The following is an 18,804-nucleotide window of genomic DNA, read 5'->3' on the forward strand; positions in this document are numbered from 1 at the left end:
GTCCTCAGTCTACTGAATCACATGCAAACCATGTTGTCCTACGTCTCTTGCCATTTTCTGTTTGTGGACTTCTAATGACCATTTCATCCAAATCGCGTCCCAAGACGTGTCGTGAGTATGTCAGGTAAGGGCCCATCAAGTCCGATCAACCCAGTCAGCAGTACATTCGTGTCCTCCTCCACCTCTCTCGCTCTTCTCCTCGCTCCTCCTCTCCATCCGGCCTGCCAAGCGCTGGCATCTTGTCGGAGAGAAGAGACTGGTACAAACAGTTATCACTCTCGTTGAATTGTAACGAAGAGTCGTTATATTACCGTTATCCTCTGCTGTCTCTCGCGGACTTGCCAGCTCAGCCCCAGAAAAGAAATTCGATCTGGGGTACTGCACAAGCAAAATACTTTGATAAGACCCTATATAAATTCAAAATTGTTATTTCATATAGTTTAGTTACTCAATTACTGATACAATTTTAACTAAACTATATGTGATGTGTGAAATTGTAGGACCCCTTCTTCATCATCCTCGTGCGCGTCGCCATGGGGGATGAATGAGGGAGGGGAAGGGATGCAGCTACTGCGCTTCTCCTCCTCCTCTTTCGACATCAACACCGACACCAACACCAACATCAACATCAACAACATCAATCTCATTAACCTCGATCAATTCTTTTATCATGCTCCATTTTTGTTCTTTGACTCGCCCCCTGTCGTTTGCCTTGTCACCGCTATTCCTTAACAGGCTCTTGACATCTTCAAACATTCTTCTTTTGATAGCTGATTTACTCCTCTTTGTCTTGTCAGTTTCTTCCTTCTGCCTACGTGATATATCCCGTATTCATTCTCTCTACTCCCCTTTGCTGTTCATCAACTTGGACGATCCTGTATGGGATTTCTAGTACATGTGTTTGAACGTATTCTTGTTGTTGAATTGATACTTTCACGTCATCTCTCTGTGCCAAACTTCTACAAATGTGATTCTGCTGGAAGAGCTGTAAATTTCACACGAGTGCATTTCGTAAAGAGTCATGCTGATGTTGAACTTGACGTTATCGTGAATGTTTGAAAAGCCATGATGGATGACATTTCTTACGCGTTACGACAGGTTGAGTGTGACGCCTTGTCCTGTGACCAGCTGGTGGTATCGAGCAGCTGGAATTAGTGGAGTTTCAACTTCACTGATCTCGTTGAAATGTCCGCCAGCAACTCAGAATTCCTCACGAAGTTTGAGACAAAGAGTAATCGTGTGAAAGGTTTGAGCTTCCATCCTCGTAGACCATGGATCGTTGCGAGTTTGCACAACGGTGTGATCCAGCTGTGGGATTATCGTATGGGAACCCTCCTTGATCGCTTTGAAGAGCACGAGGGGCCAGTGCGTGGGGTGAATTTCCATCAGACGCAGCCACTTCTTGTATCGGGTGGTGATGATTACAAGATCAAGATCTGGAATTACAAGCTCAGACGATGCCTGAAGCCTGACTTGTTGGGGCATCTTGACTACATCAGGACTGTTCAGTTCCACCACGAATATCCGTGGGTGGTCAGCTCTTCTGACGATCAGACTGTGCGTATCTGGGATTGGCAGCAGTCTGGCCGACCATGTCTTGTAGTGCTCACTGGCCATAATCATTACGTGATGTCTGTTCAATTTCATCCAAGAGAAGATCTCATCGTTTCTGCATCGTTGGATCAGACAGTCAGAGTGTGGGATATTTCTGGCCTCAAGAAGAAGTATGTTGGACACGGTGTGGACGACATGCAAGGACAAACCAGCGTCCCGAAGATTGGTGCTGACCTTTTTGGGAGCACAGATACCACTGTGAAATATCTCCTTGAAGGCCATGATCGCGGAGTGAATTGGGCATCATTCCACCACACGCTTCCCCTCATTGTGTCGGGGGCGGATGACAGGCAAGTCAAGCTGTGGAGGATGAACGACTCCAAGGCTTGGGAAGTAGACACGCTTCGTGGACACGTGAACAACGTGTCTTGCGTTCTTTTCCATCCCAAGCAAGAGCTGATCATCAGTAACTCCGAGGATAAGTCCATCCGAGTGTGGGACATGTCCAAACGCACTGGTGTGCAGACATTCCGACGGGAACAAGACCGATTCTGGATCCTAGCAGTTCACAAGGACCAAGGTCTTCTTGCTGCTGGTCATGACAGTGGCATGCTCGTGTTCAAACTTGATCGTGAGAGACCTGCCTTTGCAATGAATGAGGGCGGGCCCAATACAGGCTCTCAGCTGCTCTACGTCAAGGAGAGATACTTGAGAATGTTTGAGCCTGGTTCAGGACGAGACATTCCCCTTGTGTCTATCCGAAGGTCATCGGGTCCAAACAGTGCCCCCCGTTCCATGGTTTACAACGAGGCTGAGAGGAGCGTCTTGATGTGCACAGACGCCGAAGGCGGATCCTACGAATTGTACCAGATCCCTCGCGATGCCTCCAAGGGCGCACAGGAATCTGTGGACTCTAAACGGGGTCTTGGATTGGCAGCTGTCTTTGTGGCTCGGAACCGATTCGCTGTTTTGGACAAGAGCAGGCAGATTCTGATCAAGAACCTGAGCAATGAGGTGACCAAGAAACTCTCACCACCCCATGCAACTACGGACATGATTTTCTATGCTGGAACTGGCATGTTGCTTTGCAAAGCAGAAGACAAGATCACTCTCTTTGATTTGCAGCAGAAACGGGCCATGGGAGAGATCACTTGCCCTAATGTCAAATATGTTGTTTGGGCGAGCGACATGAAACACGTTGCGTTCCTGAGTAAGCACACCGTGGTATTGGCAAGAAGGGATGCCCAAAAGCTGGAGCATTTGGCCACTGTCCACGAGACCATTCGTGTCAAAAGTGGTGTCTGGGAAGAAGGAAGCACCAAGGCCTTCATCTACACGACTTTGAACCATGTTAAGTTCTGTTTGACTCAAGGGGACAGCGGCATTATCAGAACCCTTGAAGCCCCAGTATATCTCTGCAAAGTGATGGGAAACAAACTCTTCTGCTTGGATCGGGAAAGCAACACTCTGACGCTTTCTATTGACAAGACGGAATTTTTGTTCAAAGTGGCATTGCTGGATCGCAACTATGATGAAGTTCTTAGAATCATCAAGCGCTCCAAACTTTGTGGGCAGGCAATTATTGGATATCTTCAGAAGAAGGGCTTTCCAGAAGTTGCGCTTCAGTTCGTGAATGATGAAAAGACGAGATTCAATCTCGCGATTGAATGTGGCAACATTGAAGTTGCATTGGCGTCGGCTTCAGCGCTGGATGACAAGGACTGCTGGCACAAACTTGGTGTTGAGGCTCTCCGACAAGGAAATCATCAAATTGTGGAGATGGCATATCAAAAGACCAAAGACTTTGAGAGATTGTCATTCCTGTATTTGATCACAGGCAATACCGAGAAGCTCAACAAGATGTTACGGATCGCTGAGATGAGGGGTGACGTCATGGGAAGATTCCACAATGCTTTGTACCTCGGTGATGTGAATGAGAGGATCAAGATTTTGAAGGATCAGCAACAGCTTGCTCTGGCCTACCTCACTGCTGTGACCCATGGAGTTACAGATGCTGCAGCAGAGATTGAAGCTCTGATTCCGGAGGAACTGCTACCTTCGTGTAAGCCGAAAGCTGACGCTTCTCTTCTGTTCCCTCCAACCCCAATCTTCAGAGAGAACAATTGGCCGTTGCTGCGTGTCTCCAAGGGCTACTTTGATGGACCTGTCGAGAAAGTGAGCGAGTCGAAGCTCAACGAAGAGTTGGATGGAGATATTGGTGGTGGATGGGGTGGAGATGACTTGGATTTGCCCGGTGAAGGTGGAGGCGATGTTGTCCAAGAAGAGGATGCGGACATGGGCGGAGAAGGATGGGGCGGAGATGGCGTGGATCTCGAGGATGGAACAGGAGAGACCGGGGATGGATGGGGTATCGATGAACTGGATCTGGATCTCCCAGGTGGGGGAGCAGCCACAGGCAAGAGTCCGGGAGGAAACGTTGGAGGATTTTTTGCCCCGCCTACGATGGGAACACCAGCAGCTCTTCGGTGGCAACAGGCTTCCAATGTAAGTTTCACTCTCAGGAGACCGTGCTCCCCCTTACCTCCTGTTCTAGGTACCTGGCGAGCATGTCGCTGCCGGTTCCTTCCAGAGTGCGATGGAGTTGATGAACCGACAAGCCGGTGTGGTCAACTTCGAGCCGATGAAACCTGTGAGTCCATGCAAGCTGAACCATGATAGCTCATAGTGCGTTACAGATCTTCACAAGCGTCTACCTAGGTGCTCAGGTGCAACTCGAGTTTCAATACCTCGACTTTGAGACTGATCATTTTTCCATTTCAGTCCTTCTTGTCTGGAAGTCCAGGTGCCGCTATCATGGAATGCGCGATGCATCGCAACAACGAAAATTATTTCTGGAGTGCAAGAGGTCGTGAACTCGAGAATCTCTTTGTCCTGTGCTTATGGCGCGTCTACAGGTACTGATGGAATGCCTGCGGTCTGTGCAACAGTGCCTACTCTTACCGACCGTATCAAGTCTGGATACAAGGCCTTCACTGAGGGCAAGCTTCCTGAAGCCTTGCAGATCTTTGTCTACTCGTTGCAGGTACAATAGATGACTTGAGCTGGTGTTTATCCTGACGTCACCAATTCAAGTCGGTTCTGGTCGCGTGTGTTGATTCAAAGCAAGAGCTTGACGAGCTGCGAGAACAAATGGGCATCTGCAAGGAGTACATCACGGCGATCATCTTGGAGACAACGAGGCGCGAGCAGTTCAAGGAAGATCCGACCCGCAACGTCGAGTTGGCGGCTTACCTCACGTAATCTCCTTTGTGACATGGGGGATTGAGTCAGCTCATTCTCCTCTTGTGCAGGCACTGCAACTTGCAGCCCTTGCACTTGCTCATCTCGCTGAGGTCGGCCATGAGCAGTTCAGTGAAGATCAAGAACTACAACACGGCTGGGTCGTTCTGTCGCAGGTTCGTATTGACAAGGCAGAGATATCAAAATACTAAGAAGCTATTTACAAGGCTGTTGGAATTGAACCCCAAGGCTGAGCACAAGGAGCAAGCTCTGAAAGTTCTCAAAGTGTGCGAGGCGAACCGTTCCAACGAAGTTGAGCTGCAGTATGACGAGCGAAACCCTTTCGTTGTGTGCACGTGAGTCCCCTGCCGTCATACTTGCCGCCATGCTGGCCTTCTCTCCTATGACTCTGGCCCTGCAGAAAAAGCTTCGTTCCGATATACCGCGGCAAGCCTATTACGTATGCCTTGAACTCCCAGTCTCACTTCGGCTAATTGCTGCTCACAGGCGCTGTGGATTCTGTTCGGCTCCCTTCGATCCTGCGTTCAAGGGCCAGGTGTGCGCAGTCTGCCAAGTCGGAGAGATTGGCTTGAAGGGAACGGGGCTGATCAACTCAAGACACCAACGGAACAAGGTAGAAGGCGTTGAGAGTCGACATTGATGTATGACCTGTTGACAGCAATCCTCCAACGACATGGGAGACTTTGATGATTGAGCGGGATAGCCCCAATCCGCACGCTCTTCCCGACTGCTGGCCTGGTCTCATTACACGCTTGCAATGAAGGGTGTTTCGTCCACTACAAGAGTTTGATGCCAGTAGGGAAGTGTGTTGAATCTCACCACCTGCGCTCCTGTAAGACTTTTCTTTTCTTCTTTCAACATCACCTTAGAGTCTTCGAGCATCGCCCGAACGGCTAAGTAGTGCACGGGGCCATCGCCCCAGCGATGACGGAAAAACCCTCCTGAGTCATCGAGGGCTTTGAAGATAGCGAGATACTCCTGCGAGCGCCACACAGCCATGGCGCTAACCTCGAAGTTGGTGTAGAAGAATGTCCTGGACCCTCGTGAGATTCGGCGCAGGTCGACTTATCCACACCTTCCCCACGCTTTTTGCGATCCAACAGCGGGCAGGTTGGGCAACTTCAGTCTGAACCATCTGTGAGCTACATCTCTCCGAATGGTCAGGTTGCTCTCACCTGGTCGCCTCCTGCATGAACGTCTCCCACAGATTCACAACGAACTTGCGTTCCTCACGACCTGTCGTGATGTACCCATAAGATTGCTGGCGGTCAGCCAAGTGCTGGATCGGGTCGAGGGGGAGTGGAGCGATGAAGAAAGAGTCAACGTCGAGCCGCATGTAGAAGTCCAGGCTCTGCCAAGAAGCTGAGAGGAGAATGTTTGTACAGGTAGGGGCTGCCTGCATTGCTGGATGGTTGTAAATCGGCCCAGAGAAAAATCGACACATGGCTCGGTAGCCAAGACCGTAGCCTAGAAACTTTCTAGAGAAATTCCCGTGCTTGTCCTGTTGGTCCGATGGGACATCCATGTTAATCTGAGGAGACAAATTAGAACTGCAGGTTGCCGACGACAACACCTTGTGAAATGAGATGTTCAGGTTGGGTCGGTTCAACTGCAGTATGGTAGACTCTTCAAGGAAGTCATAAAAAACATAGACGGGATAATAGCGGTGTAATGTGAAGTAATTCTTCTCAAGCAAGTTTAGACTCTGATCGACATGTTAATATCAATGCGATCCGCGTTCACCGAACCTGATTCAAGTCTTGAATATCCTCGTCAGCCTTAGAAGTAAGGTATACAATTGCAGCTGACAGCGACTGATCAGACTGTGCGATGCTGATAATTCTCCTCTCTTTCAGTTGATGTAGATCGTCATCATGCCATACGATTGAGGACGGGAAGGCTTCAGCAGTCATGCCTTCCCGCACTCTCAGCAGGTCGTGATAGTACCCGACCTCACCTTCCGGCTGCTATGTCCGTCAAACAGTTGGAAAGTCAAGAGTGATCATGAAAGCACCTGGCGCAACCATCGCAGCAGCTCCCTGGCATGAAAGTGGTCCCCTTGCCTCATCAGAGTCGTGGCGGCAGCAACGAACGGGAAGGGATGCGAAGGATCCGACAGGAAAGCTCGCCTGCGCCGCAAGATGAGCCGGTCAGAGAGTGGCTCGAGAGCCTTTGAGCTTACTTGAAGAAGGCAAGAGCTTCTGCTGCTTCTCCTTGACGAGAATATGCCATGCCGAGGGAGATTAGAGTGTCTACCTGTGCAAGAAATCAGAAAACAAATCATTTACTGCAACTTCCCACACATCCTCCATCGCTTCCAACGCCTTTCTCCACAAAACCACAGCATTCTCCCAGTCATCCTCATCTGAATACACTTTTCCAAGGTTGAATTGAAACTTGGACAAGCTTGAGTTGGAGATGAAACCTATGTTTCTGCTAGAGAAGTTAAAAAAGACTTCGATATTGCTCCGAATTACTTGTAAGTGAGATCGATTGCTGCAGCACAGAAACCTTTCGCCTCCGCAGTCCTTCCAAAGTTTCGCAGGACATTGCAAACGTCATTGTAGAGATGCACAGCTGCTCTGTCTACGTACGACGTGTCGGACAGCTTGACTCGTCGGATCGCAGCTAACGAATGCTTCAAAACTCTCAGAGCTGACGATGGAAAACCTTCGTCCCGAAAGTTGTAGGCTATCTTGCAGCCGAACATGGTAAGGTCTGTCACGAACTTTTTGAGATGACCGGAAGGATACGTGCGTCCTGCTGAGTTGAGAACGCTGTTTGCTACTCGAGATGCCAACACCAGTGCTTGGAAAGACAAGAATTCGTTGGGCCGCAGGGTCTCCTCTGCGTTGTCTTTCACGTTTGACTTTCCATTCTCACAATCTGCCAACATGCGCAGCGAGATGTACTCCATCTCCTCGTCCCTTTTCTCTCTTGACATTCTGAGCAACGTGCGTGCCGCTCTTGCTGCCATGTCGAAATTACCCTGCTGAGAAAGTTGAACGGCCTCCCTCAGCACGTCGCTGTCTGAGAGCTCGTGAGCTCCCACCATCAACACGAAAGCAGCAATAGCGAGCATGACGAAGCATGATGGCACAGCCCTTGCATATAAGCTGAAGAGCATTCGCCCTAGCTTCATCCTGCGATAGAACCAAAGGAGGAAACCTTCATCTAGTTTCGCGGAAATCAACCATGTGTTCAGCCTTCTGATAGTAAGGAGCGAGACAGGTGTAGCGTCTTGCTCGCCCTCTTCTCTCCCTCTTGCTCTTCTCTCCTCCACTCTCACTCCTCCATCGTTCGCCGCTCTCGAAGTTCATCCTAGCAAATGCTTGGTTCAGGAAGCGGAAGGGGTGATTTTCAGGGAGGAAAGTGGGGTAGGGTACGCGTGGTTTGTGGGATACGAGAGCAACTTTCAGGGGATGACGAACTCGTGGATGAAAGGGAGGGAGCAGCGAAGAGACGAGCAGAACAGAACAGAACAGAACAGAGGAGGGAGGGGAGCGGAGGGTAGAAGAGGAGCGCGGAGGAGAGGAGAGGGGAGGAGAGCGGAGGAGAGCGGAAGAGAGGAGAGCGGAGCGGAGAAGAGGAGAGCGGAGCGGAGCGCGGAGGGGAGGAGAGCGGAGCGCGGAGGGGAGGAGAGGGGGCGGAGGTATTGGAGAATACGAGATGAAAGGCGATGATGACAGACGAGCATCTGTGTAGCTGATCCCTCTTTCATCTGTGACAAGAGTTTGTCGAGGACGTTGGAATTCTTGACGTCAGCATCGAAGATACTCGGAGCTTGTGATGCCGTCATTACCAACAGAGGTTTCTCTCTTAAACTAAATCAGCATGATGACTGACATTCTTTACAGCAATGCAACTCGAAAGGGTACTTCCCACTACACGCTCACAAGCTGCGGAAGAAGACATACAAGATCCTCATGCTGTACAAACAAAGCGCTTGAACCGAAATGAAATTAATGCTACAATAAAATCAAGACGATTTCTAAGGGTGTGCGAGGTTGCCGCAATCAATCCCCTTCTTGTAATCAATTTCTTGCGGCGTGTTGTAAATGAAAGAATCGAACGTGAAGAATGTAACAGCTGTGTATAGATCTCCACACACTCCGAACAAGAAGCAATAAAATAAATAAGATGTATGTACATGGGAAATTCAAGAGGGGGTATAGAGACCAAAGCTAACACCACATGTGATTCCTCTCTGCATCATGAATTGATGATACATCACAAACCAACGGAATGTCATGAAGGGTAAGATCAGCTGTCGGAATTCGAAAAGAAGCAAGCATGAATTAAATTTGAAACCAGTCAATGTCTTGCAAGTCATTCCATTCACTTTCTCTTCTTCCTGTTGAGTGCTGCAACAAATGCAGAGACTTTGCTGTCAATCTCTCCATCTTCATGCGCTTGTAGCAGGCTCTTTTTCCTGCCCTGATCGTCCTGGTTGCTACTCTCCTTCTCCTCTCCTGGCACCTTCAATGTAGTCAAGTCGAACAAGCAGCACAAGTCATCGAAACCGTACAGCTCTCTCGCCGTCTTTCCCGTAAAGTTTGCTTTTGACCATCTCCAGAAATTGACCTTCAGGGGTGTCCTTGAGTTGCTGCACTAGGTGAACTTCCCGCCTGGTGGCTGACGTAGAGGAATCACGTTGGAATCAAAACAAGCAAACGCACTTGCTACCTGCTCTGCGCCTTAGAATCTCTTTCAGAGCTCGTTCTCGTGTCAGCAGCGTCTTGTCAAGTTGTTCGAAGCAAGCATCAGTGAATATGATGGTACTCATCGCTTCGTCAAGCTCGTGGTCCACCTTCAACAGCTTGCTCTCTATCTCTTGAGATTTCTTGAGCATGTCTGCTGGATTGTCGTGCCTCTCATTCTTCTCCATTTTGCAGAACTGGTAGAACTTCACGACAACAAACTCAGATGCTGCTCTGTCGTTCACTTCCTCTCATGTCACGAATGTCAAGGCGTCTCGTCGTCGATCATGTCGGTTCGGCAGGAAGAGCGAGGTATATCGCAAAGGGAGAGTCACAGAGGCGCCGACGGGTGCGCGAAGCCGGGCGGAGTGAATGAAGAGCAACTAGCAGCAGGAGGGAGACAAGATGGTTAGAGGCGGGAGGGTGGCGAGCGAGTTGGAGAGGTGGGGGGGGGGGAGGGCTTGGATATGCGCGGCAGTGAGGAGGGCCGGGAGTCAAATTCATAGTGCCAGGCGTGTGAGGGAAAGAGAGGCGGGGCGGCAGTGTGGGTGAGGGGGAAGAGGGTGAGGGGGGAGAGGGTGAGGGGGAAGAGGAAGATCACAAAGGAATGAGGGGAAGGAGAGAAGACAAGGAAAAAGTATATTTCAGCTGTTCAAGCTTGTCATGTGAAGGAGCCCCATGAAGCATTGAGGGACTGAAACATCTCATGATATAGATTACTGATTGCAACATTTACTGATGGCAACAAGAATCCTTGGCTTAGGACGAGCTTGAATCATGAGAATCGCTGTCAACCCTTCTTGTTCTGTTCAAACGAGCATAAGCAACAAGTGGAAGCAATTCACAAAGAATTGACCGGGGATAATGATGCTGCCTTCTCGTTTCGTTGATCGCTTTGCCATACTGCGGCGCGTTCTTCAATATCTTGCCTGTCGCCTGTTCTGCAGTCAAGATCTCTCTAGCTCGACGACAAACCAGCATACCGGATGTCGCGTGTTCAAGAAACCATCGTCCTCGCTGTCGCTCTCGGAATCATCGGAGTCCTGCTTACTCATCAGTTCTCGGGTGCATGGTGAAGGATTTGAGACTTGAAGATGAGCATGGCCTTTAGCATTTCTCTTGTAGTAGATTGAAAGCTCCGATTCTCCTCCGGCTGTTCATAAGAAGCGTCAGAATGAATTCTTCTCGCAGCCTGCACGCACATGAAAAGAACTTTCTGTCGGTCTCTCTGACCTCTTGCAGGATGTTACGCATCTGTTGCAGTCAGTTAGTGAGCGAGCAATCATCGACAATCGACCATGGTTCTCTGCTTTGCTCCTCTGTACATCCGCTGAATCAGCACTGACGCTCCCTGTCGGATTTCCTCCTCCGCCACATCTGCGAACCTGCACACCACAAACACATCACCGACGTCGAGCACTCATCTTTCTGCTCTACGTCCGGTTTGCAGCCTTTCGTCCTCTCATGCCGCGGTATGCGGCTTGCAACTTTAAGGCGCTCCGCTCTGCCTTGCGTATCCTCGCTTGTTCCATCATCAACCTTGTCCTAGGAGGCAACAGGTGTGACAAACATCGAAGCATCTCTCGGTTCGATCTCACATCCTCCGTCCAATATGGCCTCTGAAAGTTCGCTGCACCATGCTCGCTGCCGTGTTGACCACATGTTCTCTGCATGCCTTGATGATGTCTTGGTTCCCCTCATCTTCAGAGCGCAGAAGCTGAAGGAGTTGCGTGAGATGCAAGCAAGAGGTAAGAGCGACTCGCCTCCGCTAACAATTCAATGCTCATGTTGTCTTGGTCTTCCTGCCGAGATTTGTCAAAACACAAGTACCAACCTTCGGACTTGCCTCCTTCGTCTCGAATCGAAAAGATGTCCACGTTGATCCATCTTCAATCGAGGCTGCCTGGAACTCTTCTTGCAGCTTCGTCAAGACTGATAAGAAGATCGATGAGAATTCATGCCTTGAAAGCATTAGCAAGGAAAATACAATCTTACCAGACTGCTGTGCCTGAATCTCCTCAATCAATTTTTCTTCTTCCTTTGTGAACACGATGGGAGCATTTTTCTCCACCTTTTCTGCAAACTGCAACAATCTATCGAATGGATTTGACATGGTGAGCGTTCTTGATCCGCTCTGGCTATTGCCCCTGCTTCATAACTTGTCGTGCTTCAAAGGGGTCAGATCCTGAAGCCTAGCAGGCTCAGGTCGAAGTAGCGAGCATCAGGATGGAGGAGGAGACTCAAGGTTCGGCCAGTGCTGCAGCTGAACCCAGTGAGTGCGATCTAGTTGCCTTGCTTGTCCCTCGGCCTCTCAGCGGTTCTTGGTGGCCCTCGTAGCATCGGCGGCTGGTAGCATCCCTGGCACACCCGCCTCAGAGGTCGAACAGTGAAGCTATGTGGGGGGATGGGGGCCTAAATTTCAATTTTGGCGCGGGGTGGCGTGCGAAGCTGCTAGTGCCGGGGGCAAGCGTGAGGCAGAGAGAGAGGGGAGAGGGAGAGGGAGAGAGGGAGAGAGAGAGAGAGAGAGAAGTGGGGGAGAGGAGAGTAGAAGAGGAAGGAGGTGATACTGATTGTGCGTATAATGGTTTATCACCACACACCTTCGCAAGGGAGTTGACGTATTGACATCAGTAGTGTATGGCAATCAACTATGACTTCCTAAACAACACAAACGATATGATGCTGCCTTGACAAAACAATTCAAATCATGATAAGTCTGTCCGAAATGAAACTCAAAGATAGGCTTTCATTGGAATAGACCTTTGACATCCTGTCGATTGGATATGGCGAGAGAGCTTTCTCGACTCGCCTCTTTCGGTGTATTTTTATTTTTTATGCTCCTTCTTGTCAGCTTGAGTGAGGGGTTGTTGTTGAATCCCCGATTTGTATCGCTTGACAGCACGTCGACCAAAGCAAGTTTGCATAAACATGCTCGACTCGTTCTACGTGGGGGCGATGACATGCTGCAATCTGATGCCGACAGCGTTATGGAGGATGCAGAAAGCGAAGAGGAAATCGAGCAGCTGAGCGAAGATCTTCCCGCTACTGAGACTCTCAAAGCTAGTGATGCCCTTCATCCGAGAGGTGCGTCAGAGTTGGAATCAAGTATGTCAGCTCAAACGAAACGAAACCTTTCAACGAAGCTTTCCTCATTGCGACGGGATCTGCCCATCGATCTCAACGAGACGTTGACATTCCAGTTACTTGATGTAGATTACACGCGCCCACAGAAGTCAAGTGAAACGATTGATCAAGGAGATTTCACCGTGAACGCGTTTGGGGTCACTCAAGAGGGTAAATCGGTACATGTTGCCATCTCAGGAGTTCTCCCGTACTTCTTCGTAAACCTTCCCAAGGCTTTAAATGAAGAGGAATGTAAGGTATTTCTTACGAAAGCTATCAAGAAGTTCGAATCGCAAGCAAGTCAAAACTACGGGTATTCGAGCTATCAGATCTCCGAATCGTGCAGGATTGTTAATTGCAGTTACGTCAGAAGAAGGAGCATTTGGGGCTATCAAAGAAATGAAAGTCATTACATGCAGATACTCTGTTCAAACCCAGAGACTGTCAAGAGAGCAGCTACAATATTTAGACACTGGGATGCCTCACTTGACATGCAGGAGATATTTCCCAAGGGTCCAATCGTCTTCCAAACTTTTGAGTCCAATGTGGACCCAATTACGCGGCTAACGACGGACTCAAATATCGTCATGTCTGGCTGGGTACAAATACCTGTCAACGATCTAAAGTGGAGCGATTCAAGAACAAGACTGTCACATTGCGACATCGACGTGGCTGCACATTTTTCAAAAGTGCAAGCTCTGCCCGAAAAAGAAGACGTCTCCCCCTTCTTGATAGGATCGTTTGATATTGAGTGCGTGCCTGAAGGTGGAAGGGGGTTCCCAGATCCTAGCAAGCCATTGGACAGATGTATTCAAATCGGAACCATCGTCTATAGATTCGGCGACTCAAAACCTTTAGCGAATATTGTTTATTGTTTAGGATCAGCATCTGTTGATGATGAATCTATCCACATTCGGGAATTCGAAAGAGAAGAAGATCTTCTCATGGCTTGGCAGCACCTTGTCGTTCATGAGCTTGACTTGGACCTCTTGACTGGGCACAACATCTTCAAATTCGATCTCAACTACATAGCTCGGAGGGCCCAAGTTCTAAAACTCCCAGAATTCTTCGAACTTGGTAGAATGAAAGGGAAGTATACTGCTATTAAGACCACGGATAGCCAAAGCAAGGCATTCGGCCATAATCAATTTCACTACCTTCCGATGACAGGGAGGATGCAGATGGATATTTACCAGGTCATGACCAAACAACACAAATTATCTTCTTACAAATTAGACAGCCTTGCTAAACACTTTCTTGGGATGCAGAAGGATGATGTCTCGCCAAAACAGATCTTTGAATTCCAGGTGAAAGATGCCTCTCACAGAGGCATCGTTGCAAAGTATTGTGCGAAAGATTGTGAGCTTGTTTATCGCCTCATCGAGCGACTGGATGTTCTTCCTCAATTCCTGGAGATGTCCAAGGTCACAGGGGTAACTATGAACGACCTCAACACGCGTGGCCAGCAGATCAAAGTTTTCACTCAGATAGTACGTGAGGCTCGAGCGTCAGACTTCGTGATCCCTGACATGCGAGCTGCCCCCACATCAAGGGATGACGTGCAGTACCAGGGCGCTTTTGTGCTCCCTCCGCAACGCGGCATCTACCACGAACCGATCGCTACCTTAGACTTCGCGTCGCTTTACCCCTCCATCATCCGAGGAGACAACTTATCCTATGAGACTCTTGTGCAGAACGAGTGTGAACTAGACGAAGACACTCCGGTCTCTTGCATCCAAGTCGATCATGGAACGATCTGGGATGCTGAGATCACGATCGTGAAGGGTTCGTGCAGGTGTGTTGGAGCACTAGATGACGTTCAGTTTGTAAAGCTGATGTCCATGGTGGAGCCGGGAATGAAAGTTGTTTTCGGGACTTCCAAGAAGACAGATCCAGTTGTTGGTCCGACTTATCAAGTGAAGAGCGCAGGCGGAACTGCAATCGAGCTGGTTGACCCAATCCATCACATTGAAAGGGAGTTGACAGTCAAACGCGTCAAACTCTTGAAGGAGTACACCTACAAGTACGTACAACACGTGGAAGGAATCCTCCCAAGAATCTGCAAGAATCTGCTCACTGCAAGGAAGAAGGCGAAGAAGGAAATGGCTCTCACGGACGATCCCATCAAGAAGGGCTTGTTGAATGGCAAGCAGTTGGCCCTCAAAGTCTCTTGCAACTCCGTCTATGGATTCACTGGCGCTGGCAGGGGTATGCTGCCATGTTTGCCGATCGCTTCATCGGTCACTGCTATCGGCCAGCAAATGATCAAGACGACAAGTCAGACTGTGCAAGAAAACTTCAATGCTACAGTCATTTATGGGGACACGGACTCGGTGATGGTGAACTTTCACTGCGGAGAAGGGCCGGAAGCTCTGAAGAAAGCTCTCGAGCTCGGGCAGAGGGCTGCAAAACTCGTCACGAGCAAGTTCAAGCCTCCCAACGAGCTCGAGTTCGAGAAGGTGTACATGCCGTACATCCTTTACAGCAAGAAGAGGTATGCGGGGCAGATGTATACCAGTCCAGACAAACCCGACAAGATCGACGTGAAGGGACTTCAAGTTGTTCGGCGCGACAACAGTGAACTTCAGAGGGATCTGATGAAGAACCTGATCAAGACGATGGTGAAGGAAATCACACAAGATGAGCTGACATGCATGGACAGTGGGGCAAGCAAACTCGAAGTGCTTAAGTCGCGCATTTCAGATCTAGTCCGTTCCTATAATCAAGATCTTGTACAAGGAAAATTCCCTTTGGAGAAGTATGTGATCTCGCAATCCATCTCCAAGAAAGGCTACGAGAAGACAAATGCTGCAGGCTTCAAGAGCGCAGCCCTCGGCCATGTCAAACTTGCAGAGAGGATGGAAAAACGAGAGCCTGGGACCGGCCCGGTAGCAGGGGACCGGGTGCACTACATCATCGTGAAAGAAGCCCCCCACCTCTCGCACATCAAGAATCGAACAATCGATGGCGTGACTTACGCGGCCAAGGACTGGCCCCCTCGCCATGAGAGGTGCGAAGATCCTACGTACGTGAAGGAGAAGAATTTGACAGTCGATCTCGCATACTATTTGGAGAACCAGCTGAAAAATCCGGTGACGTCACTGCTCGAGCCTGTCTACGACAAGAGCGAAGAGCTCTTTCTTGAAGCAGAGCGAAATCTCAAGAGCAAGTTGTCTGGAAACTTGATGTTGACCTCATTCTTTGCTCCAAAGCAGACAGAAAATGCACGTTCCAAGGTAGATGGAAAGAATGACGAAGTGAAGAAAGACAAGGGCAAAGGTAAGTTTGAAGTGGCAGGGACGAAGGTGAAAGACAAAGTTGATGTTTCTCTTCAGGTTGTGCAAGCGGTGGGACTCGAGTGATGGAGGACTTCTTCAAGAAAAAGAGGAAGTCAGATGAAAACAAGGAGGTATGCAGCTGATGGAGGGCATCATGAAAGAAACCTGAGGGAGATCTTTAATTTTGTACAAATGGATTTGCAAGAATCTCATCCTTGCACTTCTCATTGAGAGACACGTCGTGCTCTGTTTAGGAGATGAAAGTGAAGTTCACGTCTTTAGCCCATCGTAGCAAGTCTTTCCAGCGACATTCGTGAGTGTATCGTCTGCTCCTTTTGAGATCAGATAGTCTGCGAGCTCCTTGTACCCGACCGAGAAGGCGAAGTGCAGAGCTGTGTTGCCCTGGCGATCAGCCTGATTGGGATCGGCTCCCATACGCAAAAATCTCTTGGCTAGTTTCTTGTTCCCGTTCTGAGCTGCGACCATCAAGGCCGACTTGCCGCTGGCGTCTCTAGCGTTGACGTCAAAGCCTTGAGCGAGCACCTCCTCTATGTCCGCCTTGTTCTTGTGCCTTATGTGCCCGAAAAACGCTTCCAAGTCATTCGCGCTCAATTTCTTGACTGGCACAGCACTGGAAGCATCGTCACGGGGACTGTTGTCCCTACTTTCAGGTGGCTCTGTCTCTGGTCCTTCCTCCATGCCTTCTCCAACCGTCAACCCTCCTCCTTGCTCCACATTGTTCCGAAAACTCTCTGTGGCTGATGCCTTCGATTTCAAAGTTTCGAATTCCTTCCGTCGGTCTGAGATGACCTGAGAAGATTTGGCGTGCTGCGGGCTTGTCTTGCCGAGCTCAGAGAGGAGGTAGACCTGCTGCACCTCCTGCCCTGTCTTCTTCCTCGCAAAGGTCGCCTGCTCTTCTGTCTCCTTGCGATCCTGCAGCCGGATGCCCTCCACGTTGGACCTGAGCCTCCGAGAATCTTTCAGTTTGCTCTGAAGTTTCGCGACAAGAGGCGAGAAGACGCTGTCATCGCTTCCTTCTGCCGCGACAGCATGCGAGGAGGCCTGACGCTTCGTCGCAGACAAGGCAGACTTGGTTCTTGATGTTCTTAGCTCCTCAGTATGTGCGTCCCCTCTCGCTCCTTCAGCACCATCCGTGCTGAAGATGACCCTGGGGTTGGTGAGGTCATCCCCCTGCAGGTGTCGTCGGATCGTGTCTTCGATCCAGCTCTCGAGATTTTCAAACATTCGAACTTTCTCAACCGCTCTCCAGACTCCCTCTTCAAAGTCTTCCTCATCATCCTTGAGCGTTTGCCCTGCAGAGGTCAGCAAACCTTCACCTGACCTCTCCTCGCTCCTCGTGCTTGCTCTTGACAGGTAGAGCGACCCAGGACCTCGGACCTGCATGGCATTTTGCTCCATGTCCACGGACTTCAACTGCATCTCCTTCATCGCAGGCCCTTGACTTGCTCTCGCGCTCCTGTACACCAGGCCCAAGGGTTTCTGGTCACCGAACGACAGAGACGATTCTCGTAGAGTGGTCAGAGACTGGGCGAGTGAAGGAGGAGAGTCCTCGGGCTCTCCTTCCTCGAACAAATGAGGGGCGATGTAACTGTCCGTCTTCATGAGACGCGGCGACGTCAACTGGCCCATGTCTGCCTCTGCGATCCTGCGGCGTGATAGGCTGATGGGCGGCAAGCTGACCTGCGATTGAGCATGAAGCACTTGAGAATGCACTTGCTGCTGAACCGAATCCAGCGAAAGTTGGGGATATGATGCCGCAATCTCGTTGACCTGCCTCAATCCAAACTGATGTGCGATGGCTGCAATCTTCGTGTCGAGTCTCGAGGTGGTTCGGGTGAGGGACGACAGCCGCTTTCTGATAGCTGATCGCTCTTCTTCCGAGACCAGGTTGGAGAGATCCTCCTCGCTGCGGACGTTGTTCCTCGTTATGATCTCCGCCCTCCGGCTCGAGGATCGACGCCAAGGGAGGTCAACACTGGACGACCTCTTGCTACGAGACTTGTTGCTTCCTTTCTTGCTCGCATCCGTTCGAATGTTTTCGTAGTCTCTGCTGCGTTTCTCGTGCATTGTCATCGCCTCGAGCTTCTCATGCCGCCTGATGCTCGCAACCTTCATGTGATGATCTGACTCTATCATCTCAACAGTCGCTGACTTCTCGAGCAAAGCCTCCAGCAGTTCCTCGTAAGCCTCCCGTATCTTGTTTCCCAGCATCTGCTTTTGTTCAGCGCTTCCCATGGTCGACTGAGCTTGTCGAACAACTTTTCTCTGCTGTTCAACGTACATTTGATCTGACAGAGCAGCAAGAGCATCGCGGATGTCCCTGGTTGCCATACTGCTGCAATGAGCGAAGCCTCTAGAGGTCATGACCGAGACTGTCTATACGTCTTGCGCTTCTTGTCGTTTCCGACAATTCTTGCCCCAACTTTCCTCGTCCTCGCCTACCGCATCCTCTCCCGTTTACTCCTTTCCCTCCCGCCTGCCATCATCAGGCCCTCAAAGGGTTGCTAACGGTTGTGGCCCACCTCCCCTGACCGACCAAGGTTGGGCTATGAGGACTATGTGAAGGAGAAAAAGTGAAGCGGGCCATCCCTTCAAATTTGTGGCTTCCACGAAACCCACAAATGGCAGTTTCACCCCCTTTTTAAACCACAAAAGAACCGGTACTCTGATAAAAAACCCATTCATAACACAATCAGCACACGTCCACGCTCTATCTCCACCCCCCTCCCCGCTCATGCAGGAAGAAGAGTTTCTGGGTCAGACCAGAAGAAGCAGTCAGTTCATAAGACTGAGCTCAGAGGACGAGGGTGCCCTGGGAGTCCTGTCAAGAAGTGGGAGGCGGTAAGAAGAACCCAGGCCCTGTCACT

General features: G+C 50.0%; 4 protein-coding genes across 4 annotated transcripts; 2 read left to right on the plus strand and 2 right to left on the minus strand.

Moving 5' to 3' along the window:
- Positions 1-1,103: 1,103 nt before the first annotated feature.
- Positions 1,104-5,593, plus strand: COPIA (coatomer subunit alpha). The gene is made up of 11 exons (XM_005840221.1): positions 1,104-4,059; positions 4,109-4,204; positions 4,251-4,280; positions 4,336-4,420; positions 4,470-4,597; positions 4,648-4,811; positions 4,866-4,970; positions 5,022-5,150; positions 5,216-5,254; positions 5,302-5,428; positions 5,474-5,593. The coding sequence occupies exons 1-11, from the start codon at positions 1,186-1,188 to the stop codon at positions 5,507-5,509; spliced, it is 3,813 nt and encodes a 1,270-aa protein (XP_005840278.1). The 5' UTR covers positions 1,104-1,185; the 3' UTR covers positions 5,510-5,593.
- GUITHDRAFT_101003 (hypothetical protein) lies at positions 5,560-7,957 on the minus strand (the record flags this gene model as incomplete). The annotated part of the gene is made up of 10 exons (XM_005840222.1): positions 5,560-5,637; positions 5,680-5,848; positions 5,891-5,941; positions 5,991-6,346; positions 6,389-6,520; positions 6,564-6,779; positions 6,830-6,944; positions 6,998-7,071; positions 7,119-7,248; positions 7,293-7,957. The coding sequence occupies 10 exons, from the start codon at positions 7,955-7,957 to the stop codon at positions 5,560-5,562; spliced, it is 1,986 nt and encodes a 661-aa protein (XP_005840279.1).
- A 1,196-nt stretch (positions 7,958-9,153) lies between these two features.
- GUITHDRAFT_133041 (hypothetical protein) lies at positions 9,154-11,628 on the minus strand (the record flags this gene model as incomplete). Its single annotated transcript, XM_005840223.1, has 10 exons — positions 9,154-9,294; positions 9,383-9,450; positions 9,502-9,749; positions 10,372-10,451; positions 10,499-10,558; positions 10,749-10,769; positions 10,813-10,900; positions 11,114-11,232; positions 11,350-11,447; positions 11,511-11,628. The coding sequence occupies 10 exons, from the start codon at positions 11,626-11,628 to the stop codon at positions 9,154-9,156; spliced, it is 1,041 nt and encodes a 346-aa protein (XP_005840280.1).
- A 1,162-nt stretch (positions 11,629-12,790) lies between these two features.
- POLD1 (DNA polymerase delta catalytic subunit) lies at positions 12,791-15,790 on the plus strand (the record flags this gene model as incomplete). The annotated part of the gene is made up of 2 exons (XM_005840224.1): positions 12,791-14,377; positions 14,648-15,790. Coding segments are annotated over 2 exons (2,730 nt in total), but the record flags the coding sequence as incomplete, so codon positions are not given.
- Positions 15,791-18,804: the final 3,014 nt, after the last annotated feature.

The sequence above is a fragment of the Guillardia theta genome (assembly GCF_000315625.1).
Source record: "Guillardia theta CCMP2712 unplaced genomic scaffold GUITHscaffold_6, whole genome shotgun sequence".
In the NCBI taxonomy this organism is placed as follows: Eukaryota; class Cryptophyceae; order Pyrenomonadales; family Geminigeraceae; genus Guillardia; species Guillardia theta.